The sequence below is a fragment of the Acromyrmex echinatior genome, chromosome 8 (assembly GCF_024713525.1).
Source record: "Acromyrmex echinatior isolate Ae372 chromosome 8, ASM2471352v2, whole genome shotgun sequence".
Classification (NCBI taxonomy): Eukaryota; Metazoa; Arthropoda; class Insecta; order Hymenoptera; family Formicidae; genus Acromyrmex; species Acromyrmex echinatior.
In genome coordinates this window covers 6859100-6886016 of record NC_141859.1, presented here as the reverse complement: position 1 = coordinate 6886016, position 26917 = coordinate 6859100, and the positions used below count along the sequence as shown (strand labels likewise).

The 26917-nt window shown below is 31.1% G+C and overlaps 6 protein-coding genes across 6 annotated transcripts; 3 read left to right on the top strand and 3 right to left on the bottom strand.

Annotated features, from left to right (window-relative positions):
* Positions 1-1949: 1949 nt before the first annotated feature.
* On the bottom strand, positions 1950-5406 carry CCT8 (chaperonin containing TCP1 subunit 8). Its single transcript, XM_011053321.2, has 5 exons — positions 5197-5406; positions 4238-4540; positions 3452-4096; positions 2618-3058; positions 1950-2462 (listed from the first exon to the last, which is right to left on the bottom strand). The coding sequence occupies exons 1-5, from the start codon at positions 5254-5256 to the stop codon at positions 2274-2276; spliced, it is 1638 nt and encodes a 545-aa protein (XP_011051623.1). The 5' UTR covers positions 5257-5406; the 3' UTR covers positions 1950-2273.
* Positions 5407-6072: 666 nt separating this feature from the next.
* On the top strand, positions 6073-9474 carry PTPMT1 (protein tyrosine phosphatase, mitochondrial 1). Its single transcript, XM_011053324.2, has 6 exons — positions 6073-6138; positions 6230-6303; positions 7789-7931; positions 8313-8393; positions 8503-8742; positions 8823-9474. Exons 2-6 carry the CDS (start codon positions 6288-6290, stop codon positions 8949-8951), a joined length of 609 nt encoding a protein of 202 aa, XP_011051626.1. The 5' UTR covers positions 6073-6138; positions 6230-6287; the 3' UTR covers positions 8952-9474.
* Positions 6288-7794, top strand: LOC147908714 (mitochondrial GTPase 1). Its single transcript, XM_087408506.1, has one exon. The coding sequence runs from the start codon at positions 6288-6290 to the stop codon at positions 7278-7280; it is 993 nt and encodes a 330-aa protein (XP_087264632.1). The 3' UTR covers positions 7281-7794.
* AlaRS-m (alanine--tRNA ligase, mitochondrial) lies at positions 9007-13472 on the bottom strand. The gene is made up of 12 exons (XM_011053322.2): positions 13251-13472; positions 12999-13172; positions 12556-12896; positions 12011-12310; positions 11707-11851; positions 11420-11592; positions 11023-11351; positions 10663-10927; positions 10156-10551; positions 9725-10081; positions 9462-9645; positions 9007-9339 (listed from the first exon to the last, which is right to left on the bottom strand). The coding sequence occupies exons 1-12, from the start codon at positions 13431-13433 to the stop codon at positions 9106-9108; spliced, it is 3081 nt and encodes a 1026-aa protein (XP_011051624.1). The 5' UTR covers positions 13434-13472; the 3' UTR covers positions 9007-9105.
* A 1218-nt stretch (positions 13473-14690) lies between these two features.
* On the bottom strand, positions 14691-17082 carry LOC105144441 (alpha- and gamma-adaptin-binding protein p34). Its single transcript, XM_011053325.2, has 6 exons — positions 16716-17082; positions 16468-16637; positions 16290-16404; positions 15524-15673; positions 15325-15435; positions 14691-15237 (listed from the first exon to the last, which is right to left on the bottom strand). The coding sequence occupies exons 1-6, from the start codon at positions 16777-16779 to the stop codon at positions 15065-15067; spliced, it is 783 nt and encodes a 260-aa protein (XP_011051627.1). The 5' UTR covers positions 16780-17082; the 3' UTR covers positions 14691-15064.
* Positions 17083-18361: 1279 nt separating this feature from the next.
* On the top strand, positions 18362-25004 carry LOC105144442 (neprilysin-1). The gene is made up of 18 exons (XM_011053326.2): positions 18362-18517; positions 19591-19742; positions 19833-19994; positions 20080-20163; positions 20251-20456; positions 21164-22063; positions 22151-22258; positions 22456-22597; positions 22671-22785; positions 22900-22996; positions 23084-23260; positions 23341-23447; positions 23533-23591; positions 23754-23805; positions 23962-24029; positions 24163-24299; positions 24443-24610; positions 24723-25004. Exons 1-18 carry the CDS (start codon positions 18498-18500, stop codon positions 24906-24908), a joined length of 2940 nt encoding a protein of 979 aa, XP_011051628.2. The 5' UTR covers positions 18362-18497; the 3' UTR covers positions 24909-25004.
* Positions 25005-26917: the final 1913 nt, after the last annotated feature.

Sequence of the window (26917 nt, the reverse complement as noted above, 5' to 3'; positions counted from 1 at the left end):
ATAATATTTTACATTTTTCAGATGGTATCTTCTCTCTGGGTATGACCTTGTCGTTGGGATGGCTCAGTACCTCAAGGATCAGTAAGAAATGACAATGAAATCGATGTCGAATCGACATCGATTTGACGATTTGAACGTCGAATAGCGAAGTTTATGTGAAAATGCTACGGGGGGATAAACATCCTCGCGCGCGTCGCCGATTTAATTGAACGTAAACAAATCGCAGCCGGTTCGTCGCGCGCGCATTTGCTTCGAGAGTGCCGTTGAAGTTATCGGACTAATGGATTTTTCAAAACCCATTCGATGGAATTCTAGTTTGATGAGAGAATCATATATTTTCGATGTTTGACAGTAAGTGGAACTTTCATTGAGATACTGTATAAGGTGGCTACCATGGTCATTGCAACTCTCATGCCAAGTGCTCCGCACAAGGTGATGTCGGTCGTGTACTCAGTGAGAAATAATAGAAATGATGTCAAAATGATATTGAAATGATCATCGAAAACAAGTAAAAATTCAACATCGTTTCAGGCTCGCTTTTGAGAAAATTTCGATATCAAAATCAACTCGATTTCGAACAATTTTTGATATCGAAATCAGCTCGATTTCAAATAATTATTGAAGTCGAAACTAATGGTCGTATTTAACAGACTCAACTGTTGGGGAACGGATCTGTGAGCGCTCTCTCTCTCTCTCCTCCCCCTTCCCCTCTCGGTGTTATTATATTAATCTATCTAAAAGAATACCAATAACAATGAGAGCGCTCACAGATCTGCTCCAGTTGAGTCTGCTGAACGCGACCAATGTTGAATTTGATAAATCAGAGTGCAGGATAGACTACAATCGCATGAACAAATGTTTTGAAGCATTCTTTGATTCACTAAAAAAAATTTCCAGCGGTGTGGATCGGAAGTAACCGTTCCAGAGTTTTTTTCGATAGATTTTGATCACATTTAGGATTGATTATTTGTATTTGATTATTCGTTTCTGATTATTTGTCTATAACTTATCAACAAAATGGATACGAAATTTCTCATGATGTGAGATATATGCTCGAAGAAATGAAAGCCGAAGAAGGACATGATTCAAATTCTTATAAGTAATCCATTTTCTTTTATGTACAGTCGTGGACAGAACGGCTGCAACACTTTTTCGAACTCAGCCTTGCTTATAGAGTTGTTGAACATAAAAGTTATATATACATCTATAGAAGTAAAAACTAATCATTAATTGTAATACAAGCGTTTTGAAAGTGTTACCTATCTTTATTAATAGCACATGATATTTTGATTTTGTACTAATTATTAATGTTAACACAAGAATTTTCGTTAGATTGTCATTACCATTACTGTAATAGTCGTAATGTCGTATTGAATTTTATAATACTAGTCTAGTTTTATGCCTTACCATGCTGTAATAATCTTAATAAATGTATTGAATTATATAATATCCAGTTTTAGTTTTGTAATACGTCCAGCCTTTCAAATATATGATATAATTGTTTTCATTGATTTTTTTGTGAGTTTCTTTGCAAGCGAGTATATTTACAAAGAACAGAGGACGCTGATAAAATCGGCGGAGATAGTGAAGGGCCTTTAGTTTGTTTCTGCTAAATGAAACCTTAAATTGATATGATTGTAAAACTTCTAAGTAGAATATATTCAATGTTTTTATAATATTATTTCTGAAATTTATTTCGAAAACTACTTTTTGACTTTATATCTTTATTACAGATCTATTTTATGTTGAATATTTTATCATCCATACAATAATTTGATTTTTTAGTAGCCGAATAAATGTTACTATACAGATTCTGACAATTTTATACAATTTACCAAACTATTTGCAACATATTTATTTATTATTAATTATATGATCCTTATTTTTATATGATTTTTATTTTTTTATATGCTATCAAATTAACAGAGAAAAAATGGTACTGGATGGTGTATTTATTAACAAGTTTATTTAGTTCTTGATTTAATATCTATTCAATGCATCTGTTGAATCTTAAATTAATATAATATAAAATTAACATAATTTGAAGATCAACAATTGGATGAAAATATAAAATTATAGAAGTTCTTGCTCACCTCCAGAAATGAGCAAACATGCGATAGAAAGTACATTTCTTTCCTTTCTAATTAGGCGAATTAAGCAGAGACACGGTATTTATTTTTTATTCGCTCTATTCCAATGACTTGTTCAGAAACTAATAATGTGTTAATAAAACGTATGAAAGTTGACAATTATGCTGTCGATTCGTTCACTTATTAATCGTCTTCTTCGCGAACGCCTCCTGCTGGAACTTTCGGACCTCCCGCTCGCTTTGCCATAATGATTTGGTCTACTTTGAGAACCGCACACGCCGCACCGACCGCATATTTGATCGCCCATTGCTTTGTCAGATACAAATCCAATATTCCGGCCTCGATGGTATCGATCAAAGCTACGCTCTCACCCTGCAAAAAGAAATATAGAATTGAAGTAATTATCCATATAAACGTCTCTCTTAGATTTCAAGAAAGACAATCCTAAGACCACCATAAGAGTTAAAATAGAAAGGAGAAAGGAAGAGGGAGGAAGGAGAGAGAGAGAGAGAGAGAGAGAGACATACATCGATATCAAAACCGTAGTTCTTCTTTCCTTCTTTGTGTGCTGCATACAACTTCGATACAAGTTCGGACGCGCGTACACCGCTGCTCTCGGCCAGCGTTTTCGGGAATATTTCTAAGGCAGTGGCGAATTTGCGTGCGGCATACTGCTCGAGACCGGGTAGCGTATCCGCATACGCCGCCAGCTGTGCAGCAAGCTCGATTTCCATAGCACCTGCACCAGGAACAAATCTACCGTCTTTCGTAATACCTTTGAAGGTGTTGACACCATCATCAATTGCGCGCTCAATATCATCCATATAATTCTCGGTCGAACCACGCACAAGTACGGTGCTGACGCGGCTCTCTCTTCCCTCCAATTTAAACACTACTACTATAGTGTCTCCCAATTCGTCTATATATACCGTATCGGCATATCCCAACTCTTCTTTCGACGGAGGTACCTTTAAAATAAATTATTGATTATTGTAATAGTTTATTTTAAAACATTAGATCTGTTTTTCATTTTGGCATTATACTGTACTAACGGCAATACTCATAGGTTTTTATAATGAAGAAAGTCTTAAGTATAATTTTCAGATATCATTACTTAATCACAGGATCATACTAGCATCTTAAAACATTACTTAAGTCGATCTTGAAATAAGAACAGATTGTGGATCGGCCCTAAATTTTCTTGCTTTTATCAAATATCAGACATATACTTATTTCACTTTAAATTCCAAAAGTATCCACTAATTAAGCTATAGAAAATAGATATAATTGCGTATATATCAAATGAAGTTATGCAAGATAAATATCTAGCGGAATTGAGAAATCAGAGCCAATAAATTTACCAGTTTCGACAGCGCAGTGGCACCGACGGTCTTGCAAAGTCGCCTGATGTCGAACTTGCTCGGGATACGAACAGCCATCAGATTATACTTGTTCATATAGTGTAGGGCCATGTTGCCAAATTTGCCACCGGACACAACCACTTTGGCGCCGCTATAAGCGATTGCCTTGATCTGGTTTTCTAATAGCGATTCCTCACCACGCGAAAATTTCAATAGCTCATCAGCTGTTTTTATCAGCACTGTACCTTTGGTCTCGGTCTGAATGATGTCCACAGCGCAAGTATAAACGGCAATCTTTGCTTGGGTTTGCTTTGTGACGTCTCCTTCTACTTGACGCTTAAATACCATGCCTTGCATTACTTGGGAGTTACTTAAACCACCCCCGAGTATTTTGCAAACTCGTATGTTATCGACGTTAAATGTTGTCTTCTCTGGCAAAATAGAGATACAAGCCTTGGTGACGAGAGAAGCAAGGATGTCCTCGTTTCCATACTGCTTGCTCATGATAGTGCTCCTAATTCCTTTCTTCACTTGTTCTTCGTCTCGTACATCTTTTACTTCGTGAACAATTAGAGTCGGTAAGATTTCAAGTGCTTTATTCAAGACATTCTCATAACCTTCAATAATCTCTGAAGTTGTAATACCCTGTAATAAAAAATTAAAATATAATTATTTCTATTAAATGCACATATTTATCACATTTCTAAAAAATATTTTATATTTTAAATAAAAAAGTAAATACTTTACTGGTACATCAATGTAATTAAATATTATAAAGCAACATACCAGACGAAGCAATCCTTCTGCCGCATGAAGCAATTCTCCAGCAAAGATGATAACGAAATTTGTTCCATCTCCTACTTCAGCTTCTTGCATTTTTGATGCCAAGACTAATAACTTGGCAGCTGGATGCTCCACTTCTAATTCATTAACAATTGTCACTGCATCATTTGTTACAAACAGCTTCTCAATATGATTAATGACCATTTTATTCATGCCATTAGGACCATATGCACTCCTTACAGTATCAGCAAATTGTTTGCAAGCTGTAATATTCCTGTAGACTGCTTCTTCGAGACCCGAAAAGTACTAAAAACGTGAAATTTATCCAAATCAAGCAGTCAAGCTAATTTAAAATGTAAAAAAAATTAAATTTTCCATCTTGACAATTTTTATATATATAAGAATGATATTTCATTTGTGCGTTTTTGTCGCACGACAAATTTTTCAAGCCTGTTGATTGGCTATGGGATAGAGATCCAAAAATTTCTCTGTTCTGTACACATTTATCGTACGACAAAAACGCACAAATGAAATAGCATCCTAAAAAATGATGATATCACACTCAAATAATCTATTCTTAATATTTTATTCAAATTTAATTTTCTAAAACGAGGCATAATAGTGCAAAAAGTTGAACTCTTCATTTTTCTATGCACATAAAACTTGTATAAATTTTTAAAAGCTTTAATAACGTATACACACATGTACACATACAAAAGTGATTCATTCTCAATATATTATTCAGTTTGATTTTCTGAAATAAGATAAGACATAGATATCGTTTAATGAAAGTCGCCCTTTGCTCGTATTGAAGATTCTCGAGTACTCCGAATTCCTAAAATACCCATAAAAGGTAAGAACGCGAACCGATCCCTTTCTCATATATCCTTCTCCGAAGCGAACGGAATCGCGAGCCGGTTCATCGCATGCACACGATAATCGTGAAATGAAATGTCACTTACGCGAGCCCCATCTTTGAGCATCTGCGCCACGCCAGGCGCTTTCGGTATATGCATAGCCATTTTTGTTGGAGATTTCGAAAAATCGTTTCTTTGTATGACACCACGTTCTCACGTTTCGTTCCAAACAGAATGGAAGTTGGTGGAGATGGACTAGAATGACCAATCTTCCATATTACGAATGAGATATTGAAAATAGCGCCTCTAGTAGAAGCTGAAGTCAACTAAATCAATGTGGCGTTTCCTGTATATTATTATTATTATTTATTAAGATGCCTTTTCAAAATGGGCCATATGAAAATTGAAGAATGCTCATTCATTGGAGACTATCGGTGTCAATTTTGATCACGTGATCTTTTTGTCGCTATGAATGAAAGCCGAGCGTCAACATGAAATTATATTGTTATATTATTTTATTTTATTGTTGCACTTTATATTTTGTATCTGATAAATATATTTTTATTTCGTATAATCCTCCTTCTTCCATTTTTCTATAATTTTATAAATTGTGTATTTGCGTAAAATATTGTATATTTCGAGAAGGGAAATCATTGCTTAAGTTTTTTCTTTTTTTAATTTTTCAAAGATTTTTTATCTATAATACATAAAAAGAACAGAAAAGATATAAATTTTGAATGATAATACAAACTTATTGTCTGTTATAATTTATTAGTACTATTTGAAGTGTATAAATTTATAGGCTTTCATGGAAACGAACGTTTGCGCGGCTCCCGCGCCTCGTTATTTTGATTTTGAACAGCTATAAAAAAAATCCCGCGATAACCTACAACCTAAGTGCTAGCATTTATCTCGCACAGCCTTTCGTGCTCTAGCTTATTGGGCTCCGGCTACTTATTGTCATACAATTTATTATATCATTGCATTAATGTCAATGTTGAATTATGTTACATATTTTTTGAGATAAATTTTAAACAGGCTTTTTAGGTATCTGAACAAAATACATTATTCTGTTATTCTTCGCAAAGAATGTTCACGAATCCTTGATTTTAATAGGTCATGTCTTCCCACATTTTAGAATTTATCAGAAGGGACTATCGTTTGAGGACTTAGCGAAAGTACACCGAAGCCACAGCATGACGAACGCTGGAGGTAAAGTAGTCGCCAATCTGCGACAAAAGTTCGTGTCGCCAAAGGTGTTGCGATGGTTCCCTGGGCATATGACGAAGGGTCTAAAACAGATGCAGCAGCGATTGAAAAATATCGATTGTATCCTAGAAGTTCACGACGCTCGGGTACCGATCTCCGGACGTTATGCAGACTTTAGTAGAACTTTGACTGGCTTGAAACCACACATACTTGTACTAAGCAAAAAAGATCTAGCCGATACGAGATGCACAAACAGTATAGTCTCTATGTTGAACAGAGAAGGACTGTCCAACATAATCTTTACAAACCTAAAAAATCAACATTGCAAAGGCATGCAGCAGATTTTGCCTCTGGCCAAGAAATTGATATTAAATTCACAACGTTACAATAGAATGGGAAAAGAATCTTACTCCATGATGGTCATTGGTGTACCCAATGTTGGAAAATCCTCTCTGATTAATTGTTTGAGAAACAATCATCTTCATCTTTCGGGCAAAGCTACTCCTGTTGGCGCAGTGGCTGGTATCACTCGAGCCGTAATGACTCGTATAAAAATATCAGAGGAACCTGTAGTGTATCTGATTGATACTCCGGGTATCCTAGCTCCTTCCATTAATGACATTCATGCTGGTTTTAAGCTGGCTTTAGTGGGATGTCTGCAAGATCATGTAGTAGGATCGCATCTGCTTGCAGATTACCTACTATATTGGCTGAATAAAAATGACAGATTTGAATATGTAGCGAAATTAGGTTTGCCAGAACCAAATGACAATGTGTCATATGTACTCACGTTTATTGCTGCAAAATTGGGAAAAACCGTGAAAATAAAAACCTACAGCAATCAGAAACAAGTCATGCCTGATTTAAAATTCGCAGCGGACTACTTCATTAGTTTATTTAGGAAAGGAGACTTTGGATACTATTGTTTAGATATAGATTTACTAGAGATCTCACAAAATTGCAAAGTTAGTTTAGCGTAGTAATAATTGTCTATGTAAATATTGTATATTTATTTATAGAAATAGTTTTTAATTAAATATAAATCTTCGTAATTTTACATAACATCTGATATTTGAATTTTCCTAAATGAGAAAAAAATAACCTTGAGGAAGTTGCATCACATTATTTTTTAAAATAAAGAATATGCATCAGATATCCCCACCAGTCTAGTTTTGTAGTCCTGTTACTTTCTAAAACTGCTTTCCGCAGAAGTGGGACAATCGTTTATTATGGAAGACTTCTGGAAAACTTCTTCCATATGTCTTCCATTTATTGTGTTACCTTGAAAATCTACACGGAAATATTCCACTATGTGACATAATCGAGCATACAATTAAATAAACTGATTTATTTAAAAGATTTATCGTTATATCAATATCGCGGGGAATCTCAAGCCTGCAAACCACGAATTTTCTTTAAATTTTTCAAACTCTCAAAGGCATTTAAATCGTCATTCGAGCTAACACTTTTCTCGGAATTAATTTTTAGCAAAAATGTTTGCAAGGGTAACGTTTTATCCAACCTTATTTTACAACGTCGTTATGGAAAAAATTACGACTCGGAATTGGTACGATAGAATAGACGAGACTGTTATATTGGGCGCCTTACCATTTCGACGAACAGCTAAACAGGTATGGTTTCGTAAATTTATTTTTGTAACAGAAATTATAAATTAATAAAAATTTTATATATATTATACAAAATTATAATAATATCTTGCATTTATGCCTTCACAGTTGTTTATTATGTTTTTCTTATATTATCTTATTTTATCTGCGTTTATTTTTTAATAATCATAAAACAAATATTATTATAATATTTAATGTTTTAGTTTAAAAATAACTTTTAATTTTAGTCTATAATATGAACCTATGTAATAATATATTAAGAATATATCAAAAACGTATCAATTATTTAAGCAAATAAAGTTCATACAACAATCACTAAGTTACAAATATTCAAGTAGTGTTATATACAATTTATATTTTACACTCTGTTCTTTTTACTTTCAGTTGATAGACGATGAAAATATAAAAGCTGTTGTGTCTATGAATGAAGATTACGAATTGTCTTTATTGTCAAACGCAGAGAAGGTACGCGGTTAAATAAAATTTAAATTTGGAAAATGAACTAGCATGTTGAAAGCTAGTGCAAAATAAAAACATATAGCTTAATATAATAATACTTCTTTTCTCCATCCAGGAATGGCGCAGGTATAACGTAGAATTTCTACAATTGTCTACAACAGATATCTTTCAAGCACCTTCGCAGGAAAAATTACAGGACGGTGTAAACTTTATTAATAAATTCCGCAATGTATCAGATAAAAAATTAAATAATGCAAATATCAACAATAATCCAAACCAACATGGCACAGTTTATGTTCATTGTAAAGCAGGAAGAACAAGAAGCGCAACATTGGTCGCGTGCTATTTAATAACAGTGAGATCATATGGCATGATTTCAATGTAAAACTAAGAGATTTTTAGTCATTAGGTGAAATATTCTTTTCGTTTTTCTAGAAAAATAATTGGACTCCTGAAGAAGCGGTTGATTACATGCGAACGAAAAGGCCACATGTATTGCTTCATACAGCACAATGGTCTGCGCTCAAGCAATTTTATGCGAATCATGTACAGCCTGCGTCCTAGCTAAAATTTTTTTACATATTTGTTGATATTACTTTATACAAATAAAAAATATAAATAGATAAATAAAGACTTTATTTAGATACTACATTAAATTACGTATATATCCAAATAGAAAGAGTGAAGAGATAAAATGCAGTATAAAATAATAAATCGTTTACTGATTTTTATTATTAGTGAACTCAACTTTTTTTACATGTGCAGATGCAAATTTAGTAGCCTCTGTAATTGCTTCTTCCATACGTATCTGAAAATCCTGTGATACTTTTGTAGATTTCATACTTGCAACCAACATAGGTTTGAATCCCTTGATAGATCCATACTCTGCATTAAAAATTTGAAGGATGATATTCATCCAAGTTTGTGCATTAAATGCACTAGAAGCTATTTCCTAAATACAATAATAAGTGTTTATTTAAATTGTTTGCGTTTTGATATATATAAATTACCATTATCATATTGTTATGATCTATGTTGAAATGTATATTTACAAACATATGAAATAAAATATACCTGTGGCATAGAACATCTTGCTTTTACGAATCCATTTGTATATGATAGAACTAAAATTGGTATCTCAGAAAAGAGAGATACAACTTCATGCAATGACAAATATATGGGATTTTTATTCAGACAATACACAATAAAACAAGATGACGAATCCGTGGCATCAATGATTTCACGAGTTATAAAATCTCTATTAAAAATCATTATTAAATATTATTCAGAATTAAATAGCTTACTTATGTAGTATACATATATAATATTACACATACTTTTCAATTTCTTTCTCTCGCAGCCATGCGATCTTGCTCAAATTCTCCAGCTGTGTCAAACATTTCTCTTTAATCAAGTAAGGTAAGGGTACTTGTATATTCTGAGCATTAATTTCTTGTTTTATTCGATTTAATTCTGTATTAAATAGTTCATATGTGAATTTGTCACTTCGGAGAACGCCTTCTAGCTCTGAAATCCTCTGACATATATTTTCACCAGCTTGTTTCATACGTAAAGCTTCCGGACCAACAACAGCCTTAACAATACGTTTTGTTGCTCCCTTTGAAGTATATGTTAAAAAGCAGAAGTGTTGCAGTACATCAGTATTATGTACATGCGTACCACAACACGTTTCCCTAAAAATACATAATTGATATTAAAGTAAAAGTCTAGTTTCGAAATTTGATATTTAAAATTCAAATTCACTAACTTTGCTTTCAAATCATTAGTATTAATTTCAACGATTTTAATGTCTGTGTAAGGATATATCTCTCCTGGAAGTAACATAACATCATTTTGCTTTAACAGTTCGAGTGAATTCACAGTTTGCACAGTCGTTACAGCACGAGACTGTATGACATTGTTAATACAATCTTCTATTGTCTTCATTTGTTCTAATGTAAGTTGTTCGCCTAACGAATTAAATTGAAATTTTAAACTATCCATATCGACTGTACATCCACGTTGATAAATTACTTGCATAACTTGCTTTAAGGCTGCATTTAATAAATGTGCTGCTGTATGATGTTTCATCGCTCCAATACGAATATTTGATTCTATATTGACTAGACAATCATCGTCTATTTGTAAATGCAGTTCCGATATACTAGAAAACAAATTTGTATATTGATTATGAACTTTTTACAATTGAATTAAAAATTAATTAAAATAAGTTTTATTTAAATATATCTAAATGTAAAAAATATGAGACACTTACGATAAATCTGTTTTAGCAAAATATCCAGAATGAATCACATAGCCATTTACTTTTCTAACATTGTCTATATTAAAAAGTAGATTCTTAATACGAATATTCCCTTTATCTGAAACTTGGCCACCTTCTAATGAATAACATATAGTCTTGTCCAAAATAATTCCAATCTTATTTGTACTATTTAATATCTCATCGATATTTACAACTGTTTTATTGTTAGTATTATTAGTTTTTATATCGGAATAATTTTTACTTGCAACTAATTCACCTATGATATACAACATATCCAATTTTAGAATTGAATGATATAAACAGTTAATTGGAATATATGATAAAAATGTACATAATTTATTTTAATATTACCGTTGACAATAATTCCAATGAGTTTACTACTAAGTACTGGAAATTCATAGATATTTCCATTATATGTATAATTATACTTAAATGAATCATCCGTCTTAGGTACATGATTTTTTTTAAGTATTCCTAAAGACTCTTTAGTAATTACAGTACTATGTTTGTCTAATCCAATCCTTGACTGATATCTACGATTATCAAGTTGCTTTTCAAAATCAATTTCATCAAAGTATAAACATTCGATTTGTGCCAGTTCCGCTATAGTTTCCGAATTCAGACCGTATGTATCATATAGCTTAAATGCGACAATTCCAGATAATACATTAGTTTTACGTCTGTAAATAATATTATGTGTACTAATATGTCATGTAAAAAAAGGTACAATTGGGAAAAAATATCTTACAATTCTTTCAACATGGATTGTAGATCTTTATAGCCATCAACTAAACCAGGAGCCATCCAATCAGTAACTGCTATTAATTCGGGACGAGTTTTAATCATCTTATTCCACATTTTACCAGAAGTATTTCGTAATCTTTTTAATAACTCTTCTTCAAAATCTATTATTTTTTGTACCTAACAAATTACATCTAGTATATTAATTTAAGATTATATAAACTAATCGATAAGATGAGCTTAAAAATTTCATTTTAATATATATTTTAGTCGTTTTAATTTTAATTATTTTACCTGTTTTAAATTAGTGTGCAATTCTGGATAAGTTACACCCAGATTATCAGCTACATTGCAAGCAAGTTCTGAAACTATGCCAGATTTTCTGAAGGTTTTCTCTCCTATGTCCATTGCATGTCGCAATATTTTTCGCAGTTTTGGACTGAAATATTATTTATATATATATATATATATATATATATAAAATATATGTATGTGTGTATACTATATTATATTTAACAATTATATATATATATATATATATATATATATATAATATATATATTATATTTGATTATAGATTAGTACTACAAAATCATACTGTTGTTCAGGTAACATATCATCAGCCAATGCAATAGTAATCATTCTTGCATGATCAGCTAGAATTCTGTAACCATAATCAAGTGATAATTCTGTAACCATAGTTTTGCCTGTGTCATCATCAAACTTTCCCTTATATTCTGGTGCGTTCGAATGCTTTTGTATTGCATCGAATAATGGCTGGAAGAGGTCTGTATCATAATTTGATTTTTTTCCTTGTAGAAAAGTAACTAATCGTTCAAGTCCCATGCCTGTATCAATATGATGGTTTGGTAAAGGTACTATACATCCATTTGTAAGCCTAACATAAAATATGATATTGAATAGACTATGTAATTTCATAATACAATTAATAAGCTCTTTATGTACATAAAAAAGAAAATTTCAAATGTTTAAATTCAATGCATAAAGATATATAAAAAAAAAAGATATATAAATAATAAAGATATCTAAAAATACAACATATAGTATATTATATAGACTTTAAATCATTGATTTAAAGAATTTAAAATATTTAATAAGTACATATAATGACTGATAACTCACCTTTCACATTGTATAAAAACTATGTTCCATAACTCCATAAGATCAGCATATCCCTTATTCACTCGTTCGGCTTGATTAGTTGATCGTTTCATATAATCAACATGTATCTCTGTACAAGGTCCACAAGGACCTGATACTCCCATTTCCCAGAAATTATCTCGCATACCAAAAGGTAAAACTTTATGTTCTGGAAGACCGAGTCTCAACCAAATATCTTTGCATTCCAGATCCGGACTCATGCCTAGTTCCTCATTACCACCAAAATATGTTACATATAAATATTCTGTAGGTATGTCATATACGTTTGTTAAGAGGTTCCAAGCGTATGAGCAAGCATCCTCCTAAAGTCAGTTCATTACACAAATAAGTACTACAAGTACATATAAACCATGAAAATAGCATTGTAGTTTTTTCGTACTTTAAAATAATATTCAAAATCATACTTTAAAATAATCTCCAAAAGACCAGTTGCCAAGCATTTCAAAAAAGGTATGATGATAACTATCTTTGCCAACAATACTTAGATCATTATGTTTTCCACCGACTCTGATACACTTCTGTGAGTTTACAACTTTTGTTACAGGAGGTTTATAATAATCTAAGAAAATCCCTTTAAACTGAAAAGAGTAAAAATAAAAGTATTCGTTATAGCAGACTTGTTATTACAAATTTCTCGAGACTGAAAAGTGACATACTTGATTCATGCCAGCATTGATAAACGCCACCGAGTGATCGGTAATCGGAGAGACGGGGCTGGAACGAATAAAACTGTGCTTTAAATCCTTCGTGAAGTAATCTAAAAATTCATTTCTGATGAGGTTAGCCGGTTTGTTGTTGGTGAACTGACTGTATGGGCGAATCAACTTAAGGGAAATCATCTTCCTTGTTACGGAATTTGTCCCCCGTAATCAACGCATAATATGAAACAATTAGCTTTCGTAAAACAATGTAGGGATATACATGAGTGCACCAGGAGTCATCGTGCTGAACTTGTCATATAACTGAACATGGTTAGGACGGTTAGGACAGTACTCGTGTAGTAGTTTTAAACAATCTAAACGACTAATCCAAATCATGTAGCATCGTGCGCATAATCCATTCAAAACGAGTCTTATTACACACCGATGAGGTTAAATTAACTATTTGTCGCTGATGAAGAACCGATAGGAAAATGTGCGAAAAAATTTTATTTTGAATGTAGCGTCAAGTTTGACATTTTAGATTACGTTCAGGAATACACATCGCGAATATCTCTAGGTATTAATTTATCTTTGTTTAACATTCGCAATAACAAGGATAGAATGGGATAGAATGATATATTGGGTCATCTAAAAAGTATCCGCGGTTTTTTGTCACTAGATGTATTGACCATCAACACCATCTAGTGACAAAAAACCGCGGATACTTTTTAGATGACCCAATACTTGGCGCCAGTTGGTGTGTATTTCTGAACTCAGCTTTACTTCTTTCGAGTTGTGCGCTCCTAATATCCAGAAATCGGCCGCTGAATTTTAATATTTGAACTGATATATAATTTGCTTCAGACTGTTCAAAAATATGAACATATATCCAATGAACAGATATCCATTATTTTCTCTCTAAAATGAGGAAAATATTGCGACGTTTTTAATTTTACCTTTTCTTTTCTTCAGGCAGCCTTTTTACGAATATTAATTCCTATTATTACTAAAAATTCGATATAAAATATTTTATTTATTTTTAAGGTTTCTAAGTAGTTATCACAACCAATTTGAATAAAATGAAATGATGAGATCGCTTTAAAACAATTGTAAAAATAGACGTAAGCTACCTTTATCCCTCCCCTCTTGCCCTTGATAGTCAGTAAATAATCATAAAAAGTGATAAAAACCATGTAAGAGACGCAAGTGCTTTTATTCAATGCGCATGTGTATATTTTTACTCACACATACCTTTTATTACTTTTTACGATTATTTACTGACTATCAGAGAGGATAAACATAGTTTTCGTTTATTTTTACATACGTTTCAATGCGATCTTATTATTTTATTTTATCCTTAAATTATCTTTATTTACAAATGTCACGTAACAAAAATGAACGTGTAATTTCTCGCTTCTAACACGATTCAGTATAACTGTAGTGACTATTCAGGAGTTTTAAATAAATGTTTTTTATTAAGAAATATACATATTATATATACACAGCGTTTTAAATATAATAATATTAATAATTCTATCATCGGTTATGAGATTACTTTTACGTTACATGATATTTAAGACAAATATTTTTAATAGTACATAAATATTGTTATATTATTACATGCAATACTATACAATTAAATCAGATGGAATTTTTTTCTAAAAATTTTCTTTTTTTTCTATTATACATCCTTAATGCACACATCGTTCCAATATGCAGCAGTCTTTAGATAAATTACATTGTATTATTCTAAACTTTCTATCTCAAATCAATTCAGGAATAAGAAATTAAAATTATAATCGATCTATAAAATACATCAAATCTTAAATTTAATCTTCAATTTCTAAAAGATCGCCACCCATGGCTTTCCAAAAGGCGGTGACTACTTGCTCTGCCACTAGGCGCCTTTCATTTGTTGGTAAGGATGCCGCGTGTTCCTTCATAGCCATCAATTGGCCATACAGTTCTCCAAAATCTGCGTTTTCATCGCCCATGATGCCATCTATTTAATTTAAAATCCAATGACAAATAAGTGATCGCACTTCATAGATTTACCTTTATTCGTTTCATGATCTTATACTGAGCATACCGAGCACATCTTGCATGCGTAGCGTTTCCATAGGATCACGTGTTAATCGAATATTTTCAAATTGTTCTTCAATTTCGTTTACCTCTGATGCTTGCCCCATGCACGACTTGTCTGTAACAAAACATAATTTGATTCATATCTATGTAAAAAGAGTTATACGCTTGAGTTTTTATTCTAACAGCAGAAATTTGGCTTGCACCTTTAAGCACGATATTGGACCACATGTGAGCATGCAGAGCTTCTATGATTCTCTCGATACCATATTTGTTACCCTCCGTATCGCATTCTGAATCTCCCGTTTGCTCCAACTCGACTAGCTCAAACTTGTGGTGCAAACACCAATGCAGCACTGAAACATACAAACAAAAGGCATCAATTATACGCAATACGGAAAGAAATATATGGTGTAAGATGTGTTTGAAGACACTATTAGTGCTATTTATGTCATTCAATTTTTATTGCTCATCCGAATGTAAAAATAAGGACAGATGACAAATACCATTAATAGCATCTCCCTCAGTGTGCTCTACAATATATTGGAGCGCGCCATCGAAGAATGGGAGTGTCTTAATTCTAAACAACATTCTGGGCGTTTCCCAACAAGGACACAATAACACAATAAATTATTTCATCTGTATTTAATGTTTGCAAACATTGTGTTATACTGTGTCCTTGCTGAAAAATACTTTGTGTTTTGCTGAAAAGCATCCCAATTATATATTTCTTTATCAAGATTTCTTTGTTATTCTAATGCTGTTTGTAGGAAACATAAATATTTCTTTGAAAGATAAATATTTATTTGCCTTTCTTTTCTCTGGACTGTAGTTTTCTATAGTTTTCTATAGTTTAGTATAGAGAAGGCATGCTCTAATATATTTTTTAACACATAGAACTCAATGATCTCCTCACATCCATATTTGTTCATTAAACATCAATCAACATTTTTTCCATCATTGTGATTGTACCTTTATCTCGCAAAGGCGAGTCGGATATTGCCCTGCAAGAAAACAACAGTACCTCCGCTGCTGTTAAAGAAGTGGCCAAGGATGTCAATTGTTCCAGCTCTTGATCCAGCTTGTCCTATAGAAATCAATTGCCATCAACATGTCGATCTAATTGCTAAATTCCCATTATATCTCTTACTGCCTGTGGATCGTGGTATACGATCAATGCGTCAACTTCTTCCACTGGGAGTTTGTGGGATAAATTTTCTACGGCACGTACCAAGATCTGTGATGTATAATACTTGTTATCAATGTTCCACAGGTAGTCTACAATCTTATCTTCCTCAGATAGACGTTTCGCCCCTATACCTGCATTACAAATATATGAAATAAAATTACATAAAAAATCATTTATAAAAAATTATGAGAGTATACTCTTGTACTTACTTTCTGCGATTTCTTTAGCCTTTCCTTCCTTCGTGCTAACAATCAACGCTCGAGGTAGATTCATTGTTAAAGAAGATCAAAATACGTATCAAAAGAATCAATAAAAATATTTGACCCAACTGATTGATTAATAGGCGTGAATAATAATTTCAGTAAGTTAGAGGTTAGATCAAGTATGTAACTGCGGTGCACACTGTACGCAAGATAAAGGCCTGTTCTTTTTGACTGAACTTTTGCATCAGTTTATCTTTCTTCTTCTTCTTTCCCACTGGAGAGAAAAGGAAGAAAAATGAAAAAGGTGCAAAAGTTCAGCTAAAAAGAACAGGCCTTACGCTGATTCTACAATGAGTCGGTAATCGATCCTAAATTTTATTGGTGAAGTTGACCAATAGCCAACTTGTACGACTGGCTGATTGGCCAACCGATTAAGACTAAAACTTCCGACTATCAACTCATTGTAGAATCAGCATTAGGTGTAGCAATCGTGCTTGTATCAAAACTCATGTGAGACACGTAACTTTAAAATTAATTAGAATAATTATGTTCATAATATAAATTAATTATTAATTTTACAATTTAATTATCCAATTATAAATATTTTTGAATTATATTATTTTGAATTGTTTAATTATTAATATTATACAAATTTTAATTATAATTTAAATATAATAATTATTTAAGTTATACATATATACATAATTATTTTATATAATTATTTAAATAAGATTAATTATAAATTGTATATCACCTACGATTTATTTTTAAATATTATATATATAAACAATATAATAAAAAATTTCTTTAGAAAAAAAGCATAATAAGAGAAATTTTTATAAATACAAATGAGAAGCACGCGATTCAATGATTTGAAGAATGTATTTATTTTTAAACTTGTATTCCGATATTTTCAATTTTTTTATATGTTGAAGTTTTATAAATGAATTTAAGATATAATCAATCGAATGTAGAAATAAAAACTGATAATAAATTTAAAAAAAAAAGAACATAATATAATAAAAAAGAAAGAATTTTCCTTCCATATTTTTTACGTGAGTGGAATATGATAATTACATGACACATAATGAAACGGCAGACATTCCGAGAAAAATAATTACAGAACGTTCATTCATTGCATATCTCACGCGTATGAACCGATCCGAAAGAGATTCTGTTGATTACGATACAATTAATTAATGTATTTTATTCGAGATAATTACTGGGGTGATATAAAATATTTTCTTCGGAGAAGTTCGGAGAAAGAACAAAAATAGACAATTGTATCCTCGTTATAAAAATTTCTTTAAAATGAGATAGAAGATTAAATATTAATGTATCTGCGTGATGTAAGTGATGATCACTAATCCTACGCAGCATTTATCGGTATTTTAATATCATATTGTTGTTTCTGTTAGTTATTGCGTTTATACATTTTGAAAAATAATTTCAATTCTGAAATAGAAATTGTCATATATAGTATCTTTTAACATAAATTAATTTGAAAAAAAGAAGAGAAAGATAATCTCTAATTTGACTCTATCAAAGAAAGAGAGAATTTGCGAGTTATTGCATAAATTATACTTAAATTTATAAATCAACAGGACGAGAAAGATGTGTCTTCGACCTTCGGCTCTATCAATTCGATATGCTTTTCCGCTTAAATAATAGTAACATATAAAAGAGTAAGCCGCCGACAAACAATTTCACATTGTGATAGAAAACGTCGCAAAAAACATTACTGTGCAGCATTATTGAAATTTATATTAGCCGACAAATTATTCCAACATGAGGCGATTGATTCTTCTGTACGTAACTTAAACAATTGCTTTTTAAACATAGTATCATGTTTATTAATTTTAGAACGGCATTAATTATATGTATAATTACATTGTCAATTTAATAATTTTAAATTAATTCAAAGATAACTCGAAATTAGATCTGTTGCTTACATTTTTTGTATTTAATATTGGAGATTTTCCAAGCAGAATAACAAGTTATTATGATACCAAAATGACTCCAAAATGATCATTAAAAATCCTTTTTCAATCATTTCCGATTCATTTTAATATCATTTTGATGTTATCATGACTTGTTATTCTGCTTGGGTTCAAATAACGCGAATAGATCTATTGATTGCTTTGCTTTCTGTACGTCTGTTTTCCTATTTTTCTGTTATATTGAAATGCACAATGGCTATCATGTATTGACATTACTGAAAAACATTAGAGACGTATTCTTTTTCGAAGAAAGTTTTGAATTGATGTATATATATTAATGTATATACTGCAAATGCAATAAATTGGAGTAAAACAAACTATGTTTGTTTCAGTCTAACTTATTAATTGCACCAGTTCAGAACTTTTTACGAAAATGAATACCTAGGCCGATGTTCATATAGTCCGTATATTTTAAAAACATTTTAAATAATATCTTATGCCATTCTCCGATTGGTACCTACATGAAATTTTAAGATTGTACTTAAGACAGTTTTAAATATAAGCATTAATATATTGACTATAAATAGCGGTCCTAAATTATTTATATTTTCGGTACTGTCAGTAGATGATAGCCATCGTGCACTTCAGTATTAGGCAAACAGACATGCTGAAAGTGGATCGATTAGTTTCAAGCGGATGGGCGCGAGATTTAAATTATATTTTAATCGTGCAACCTCTTATCGAGATATGTACTCCTAATAACATTGGTTTTCGAACGTTGAAAGACGTTTCTACCCTCGTCTAATCCCTTATCCAATTACCTTTGAAGAAGAGGCAAAATCACGTGTACACATTTAATAATTAATACAATTCAAATTTAAGTATAACTATAGGAAATATATAATTGCAGAATTAATTGTTGTATTTCTGGATCTTTGCAGTGCCTTTGTTAGTACATTTGCAATGAGAGATGTTACGTTATGGAAGATCCAAGAATATCCTTCGAATTTGGCATGGTTGTTTGGCATAAGTGAAAATGCTAATATGAAAGAAAAACGAGCGGTATGCGAATCTGAGGAGTGCAAGAAAATGGGTATTCGCATTTTATTAAGCTGCAGTTAAGTCGTCTGTCCAAACATTTATGATTAACTCATCATCAACTTCTCTTTTCCATTTTTTCCAGCCGACTTTATATTAGGAGGCATGGACAGATCCGTAAATCCATGTGATGACTTTTACGAGTACGCGTGTGGGAAATGGCCAGAGAAAAATGCCATTCCAGAAGAATTATACAAGTGGGATATATGGACCAAGCTTCAACTCAAGACTCATCAGCAAGTACAAGGTGATCAGCCGATTTATGCATTACTATTCGTAAAATTCGAGATTGGAGAATCATTTAGCTGTGTTAATATTATTAAATTCCACAGAGATTGTGCAGTCTAAAATTACAGAGAAAGATTTACCAGCGGTAAAACTTGCGAAAAAGTGGTACAAAGCTTGCATGGATACGGGTGAGTGCATCTGTAATAAATGAAGTGTCGAACCAAAAATATATAGATTTTGTGTCACATTCTACGACAATTCGCTAATGGTTACAGACGCGATAGAAAAGGAAGGGATCGACCCGCTGGTTTCTACTTTATCGTGTTTAGGTGGCTGGCCTATGACAATGGAGCCAGATAAATGGGATGAGCGAAAGTACAGTTGGGAAAAAGTGGATGATCAATATATGCGCTTGACGGCAAGAAATGCCTTTTATGACGTGCACATAAAGAAGGATTCAGAGGATTCAAACAGAGTAGAGGTACTTGTATTGTAATATATTTCCTTTTAATTAGACTTGTTACAAAGAATATAATTAAGATAGAGTTCCACGGTCCGTGGCTCGTGAGAATCTCATACCTTCAGATTTATTTTTTTATAAAAATTAATATTAATCAATATTGAAAGACTGTAATTTATAGAGTAGGACTACAAAAACACGAGTCTTCTTATATATAATATATTCTTTATTCGGCGTTCTCTACGAGACTGTTTGCTCGTTCCACTCGCGTTGGCAAGGAGGCGACAATTGATTATCGATTGCCGCGAAAAGTAATACTCGTAGTAATATGCGAGAGATTCAATACCGCTACAAATTAATTACTTATTTTAAGTATTAAAAACACTATATATTGTTCAGTACTTTAGTACTCCAAATAAATAATTTATATAGGTATTACCTTCCAGCAGTATAAATTAGTTTTAGTATTAAATTTCTGTAAGGATTACATCTAAATTTTACATTTTTTTTATTAAAAAAAGGAATATATCTGCAGTAAATGTAATTGATATTTTTATAATTTTGATCGTGCATCTTACTACATGTACATATATATCCTCGCAATATATTTGTATCATATTTCTCAGTCACATTTTTTACTATTACTTGTTGCAGTAAATTTAAGTTTAAAACATTTGCATCAATTTTTTATCACTCAATTATTTTTCTCCTTGAACCCATGTATCTAGATCGACACACCGCATTTACCACCAGGCTCAAAGAAATTGTGGTCTTTGTTTGAATCTGATAGCAAAGAAAAGGATGAAGAAGAGAACAAAGAAAACAAACCAGATAGCAAGAGTGATGAAGACCCGAGTAATGAGGACGAGCAAAGCAATGAGGAGCCTGGAAGCGAAAGCGAAGATGATTCTAATACAATTGAAGATGATGACAATGATGATAATGACGACAATGATAACGATGACAATGACGATGATGATGATGGTAGTGGCGATGACAACGATGATGATGATGGTAGTGGCGATGACAACAATGATGATGACAACAACGATGATGATAATGGCAGTGGCGATGACGACAACGATGATGATGGCAGTGGCAATGACAACGATGATAATGATGACGATGATGATGATACATACGAACAAGATGAAGACGTCAAGATCAAGAAGGAAATAAGCAAGAAAAAAATCACCAGCAAGATCGATCATGAGAGAAATAAAAAATTACGGCATGTTGGACAGAAAAAGAGCGGCATTCGGATCATTAAGAAGCATGATAGTCACAATAAGATGAAAAGGCAGAGAATAAGAAGATCGGCAACAAAAGTTAACAATAAACAACGTTTTATTCGTCGCAAAAAGTTACATACCCAGAAAGACAAAAGAGATCACGTAAGAAAAGTACACAGGAAAAGGACAAAAAAAATTTTAGGCAATGCGGAAATAATGTATGCAACAATACCACAAGAAAATTCGGAAAAAACGAAGAAGATATTAGAATCATACGCTAATTATATTTCAAAAGTAGCTTATATTATAGCCAAAAATAAAGGTATTAAAATTTCAGAAGAACGTCTTGCTAAAGATATTCAAGATATGATTAAATTCCAACTGAAACTGATTCAGGTAAAGAGCGTGTCACTGCTGTACTTTGCAGAGCAATAAAAACCAATCGAAGAAAGACTTTTATAATCTGAATAATTAACGTTCCAGATTGCAAAGGAATCAATATCTAATTCGACCATATATTATATGGAAATTACACTTAGAGATTTTCAAGAGTGGTATGATAATGAGAATCCTAAAACAAACAAAGGCAAGGTAAACGATTTCTTAATTAATTAATTATTTTAATTTTTTTTTATTTTGTATTATTCTTGTGATTTTTTTTATATTAGATATGTAATATGGTAGAATTTTGATACTATATAATATGGTAGATTTTTTTTTGATATTAGATACTATAATATGGTAGAATAAATATGATTACTGCAATAAAGAGTGATATTAACAAATAGATTAATTGGGTCAGTAAAATCAAGGCATTGTTTGACGAGGCATATGAGTTCGTGGATGACGATTTAATTATAAACATTATTTCGCCAAATTACATTAAAAAACTTCTCTCTTTACTGGATGAGACGTCGAGTCGGACGATCGGTAAGTTTTAAAAATGATTCTAAAAGTACAAAACATCATTAACACATATGCGCTTATAAAAAATATATTTTAGTGAATTATATACACTGGAACTTCATAAGCAAAATAATAAAAACTACCACAAATGAAATGAAAAATTTGTACGATGCGTGGGAGAACATTGCAAGCAAGGACAAAAATGAAACTCCGTACGGTTTGATATATTTTTATATAGATAATATCTCCTTATAATTGATTATTTATTGTGTAAAAATAAATAATTATTACTAATTTAAAATCTAATTCAATTATATTAAATGTAGCTCGAGAGCATCTATTTGCATAGATTCAGCAGAGATAAAAGAAATTTTAGCATACGAATTTGTAAAAAAATATTTCTCCGATGAAACAATAAAAACAGTAAGTTTTATTTCATTCGTCTGTTATTCATAATCTTGTCTCTGTTAATACATTTGCCTGTAAGTTAATTCTTCACGTTTATCTTAGGCATCGGACATGCTCAACGATATAAAAAAAGAAGTTAAGAAACTGATTAAAGACTCAGATTGGTTAGATGAAGAAACTAAAGATTTTTTTATAGAAAAAGTAAAACATATGAAGAAATCTATTGGATATCCGGATTGGTACAAAAACACTACGATCATGCAAGAGTATCTTAGAGAGGTATAAGTTTTTAAAAAATTATTAATATTAATTATTATTACATAATAACCATCACTTTATGTAACATTATTCCATTAAAGCTTGTTATCGGCCCATCATATTATGAGAATGCTCTTCGATACAACAGATACGTCAAATTGGAGAGCTTACGGAACTTATCAAAAAATAATGATGAAATCGATGAAAAGTGAGTACAATTTACTATTTAATATGTTTTGCAAGTTAAATAATTTTTATATGTTAACAAACGAGTTAACAAATTTTTATTACAGTCTAAAATTGGATCCAACTGAAATAAATGCCTTTTATGTACCCTATGAAAATATTTTAAGTATGTATAAAAATATTTTAAACATGTTTTCTTATTTAATGAAATATAATTATACGTTATACATATGTACTCATAAATTATTAATTTAATCGATCAATTTAATGCGAAATTTGTATTCGTAATTATTAACTTAACAATAAAAATTAATTCTTTCGTCAATAGGTATCACGGCAGCGGACTTCCAGAGTCCATGGTTCGCTTATGGTCGACCACAGTAAGTAAATGAATTTGATCAAAACTTAACACTACATACATAATAAAATGTGTGCACATCAAAACTATAATTATTTTATTTAATAATAATAATAATATAAATATTATATAAATTTTTATAAAATCTTTATGTTTTTTAACAATTATTGTTCTATAGAGCTGTTAACTTTGGTATTATTGGATTCCTCATGGCGCATGAAGTTAATCATGGATTCGATCATACAGGTACGGTGGAAATAATACTGTCATTAAACTCCTTACTTTGTTTTTTGTGTTTACAATTATTGTGATGATATAATGATTGTTTAATGCTTTTTGAATATTTAATGAGAAAGAGAAATAGATAAATAATTTTTAGGACGCATGTTTGATGAAAATGGTGACTTTCTGAATTGCTTCCCGATGATGGCCCAGGCATATGACAAAAAAGAAAATTGCTTTATAAACCAGTTTAATAATTATTCCATTGATTCAAAAACAAATAAAAAAATAGAGGTACACTGTCTATTGTATATTTAAATTATCTTTATTTTATTAAAGTTTTAGTTGATCACTTATTTATCGGTCATCGATTAAATCATCTCTATCTTATTGAAAATTTACTGATTTTTTTTTTTTTTTACTAATTGAAATTATAGAATTATGGTGAGCAGACGATAGACGACAATATCGCAGATACAATGGGATTACAGGCGATATTTAAGACTTTCCAAAGCAAAGAAAAAGAGAGCAAAACACCAGACGCCGCATTGCCAGGCATGGAAGATTTTACCAACGATCAACTATTCTTTTTATCCTTTTCCACTGTAAGTGTTACGAACATTAGTAAAATATAATTAATTCAAAACTATGAAGATATATAATAATGAATGAAATAATTTTTATGCTTCAATGATATTAAAACATTTACATTTACAGTTATGGTGTGAAGCAAATGAATACACCTCAAGTGAAATAATAGATTTTGCTAAGAATGATGAGCACAGCGTCAAGCGATTAAGAGTTATAGGTTCTGTCTCAAATTCCGACGATTTCGCTAAAGCTTATAATTGCCCTGTTGGTAGTCCGATGAATCCTAAAAAAAAGTGCAATATCTGGAAGTGAGTCTAAAAAATCTTGCAAAGCAAACCTCTTAGAAATATCCCACAGAAATTATTTATCCAAATGTATTAATGAATAAAAAACGCATTTATATAAAAACGTTTCTTTTGATTGTTTTCTAATTTCCGAATGTATTTGATCCAATCCAATTTGCGTTATTCAAGGATAAAATTTATCCAAAGAATAAAAATTAATTATCAGCAAACTATTTTTCACTAACGTCATCTGCACCGTAGATCTCTTTCATGCCAATACCAAATTCCTCATACTAAATTAGTTGTAAAAAAATCGGAAAAAAAATTTTTTTTACTCTTTTTTGTTTTCTAAACGGATTTTAACCCAAATATTATATTGTTTTTTTATACAGCAAAATGCAAAAGAAAACTTTTACTGTTAAAATTTTGACTGTTCCTTAAAAGATCCACAATGCAGGCGAAAGATTAAAAATATAAACCGAAATCTGAAAAATACAACATTACGATAAGCTTTTAACAACATATGATCATGTTACATTTAGGTTGTATTCGGAATTGATGTAAATTTCATTCATCTTCTTTTTATGAGTAATGAATAATAAAATAGATAAAGCTTACGTGAACGTTAATTTCGAACGCAACAATAATCGTTTAAAATATAATCAGGTGAAACGAAATATATATTTTGAATATCATACCGATTTTCGAAAATTAATTTTACCCTTTTTTCTTTTCGTGTATATTATTATTATATTTTCCATTATGATCCTTTGCTCTGTTTGCAATACATTTCTTATGAGTGCAATAGTAAATGTGAAAAAAATTCTAAAAGGTTTTAAAAATTCTAAAAATAATCTTATTCGTGCGCAATACATAATTTTGCAAACAATTTGTTCTTACTTTGCGTTTCGTTTAAATTGCATAATGCAAATAACACAATAATCAACGGACATCCTGAAAATGATAATTTGTAAATACGCTGATTAAATAGATAATAAAATTTCCGTTAGTCATGATACAAATTATGCTTTTATAATTAAATTTATCCAATAGATAAATAATAAATAGATAAATAACTGTAAAATTAATAAATGATTGCATTTATTAAACAAGATGCATTTTTAGTATTATACGTATATAAAATACGTAAAATCATTTATAATATCATTGGAAAAAAAAAGACGAAAGATGAACAGTCCAAGAAATTCAGTCCTAGAATATGGAAAAAAAACAAGCCTAAAGAATCGGCCAATTGTTGTGTTCATAAAAGAAACAGTTAAAATTGTTTTCGTATGTTACTTATGCGTTTTAAAGCGATTAGAATTGCGATAACACATGTTTTAAATGAATAACACTTAATAATATTTTATGTAATCTTCTATAATTTGTACCGATAAAAATAAAAAATCACGATCGAAATGTTTATGTTTAATTTTATTAATGTAATTAGACCAATAAGGTTATTATATGTAACGATATCTCGAGTCTTAGTTGATTTATTTCTCAATTAAAATTATGTCGTACCCACTGTGCGCGGTTACGCAATTACATTGTCTATACAGTGCAGTGCATTAATTCGCTGGATCATAATAGCGATCCGACTTATCGAAAATAAAAAAATGCAATATTAAAAAGTTGATAAAAAAATCTGAAAAAATTCTTAGAGTTCTATGAGAAGAAAATAAATTATTTTTGTCTCTTGCAGTTTTTCTGTAAAGTTGACAGTATTTGAATAAAAAATAAACGTCGATAAGTCGGGCCGCTACTATGATCCAGCGAATTAATGCACTGTAGTGTACATTGTTTCTTTTATAGATTTTCCATAAAAAAATCAATAGATCAGTTAACACTTTGCCTATCTGCTCTTAATCTTAAACATTTATTGACATTTATTAGAACCCATTACTATTTATATTTATTTTTCTTCTCATCATTCCTGAATTTTTGAAAAAAGAGGCATTATTCTTAAAGATCTATTATTTAGATGTCGCGCACTATTTTTTGAATTAATAAAAATTTGTGCGAGAAAAAACCTGG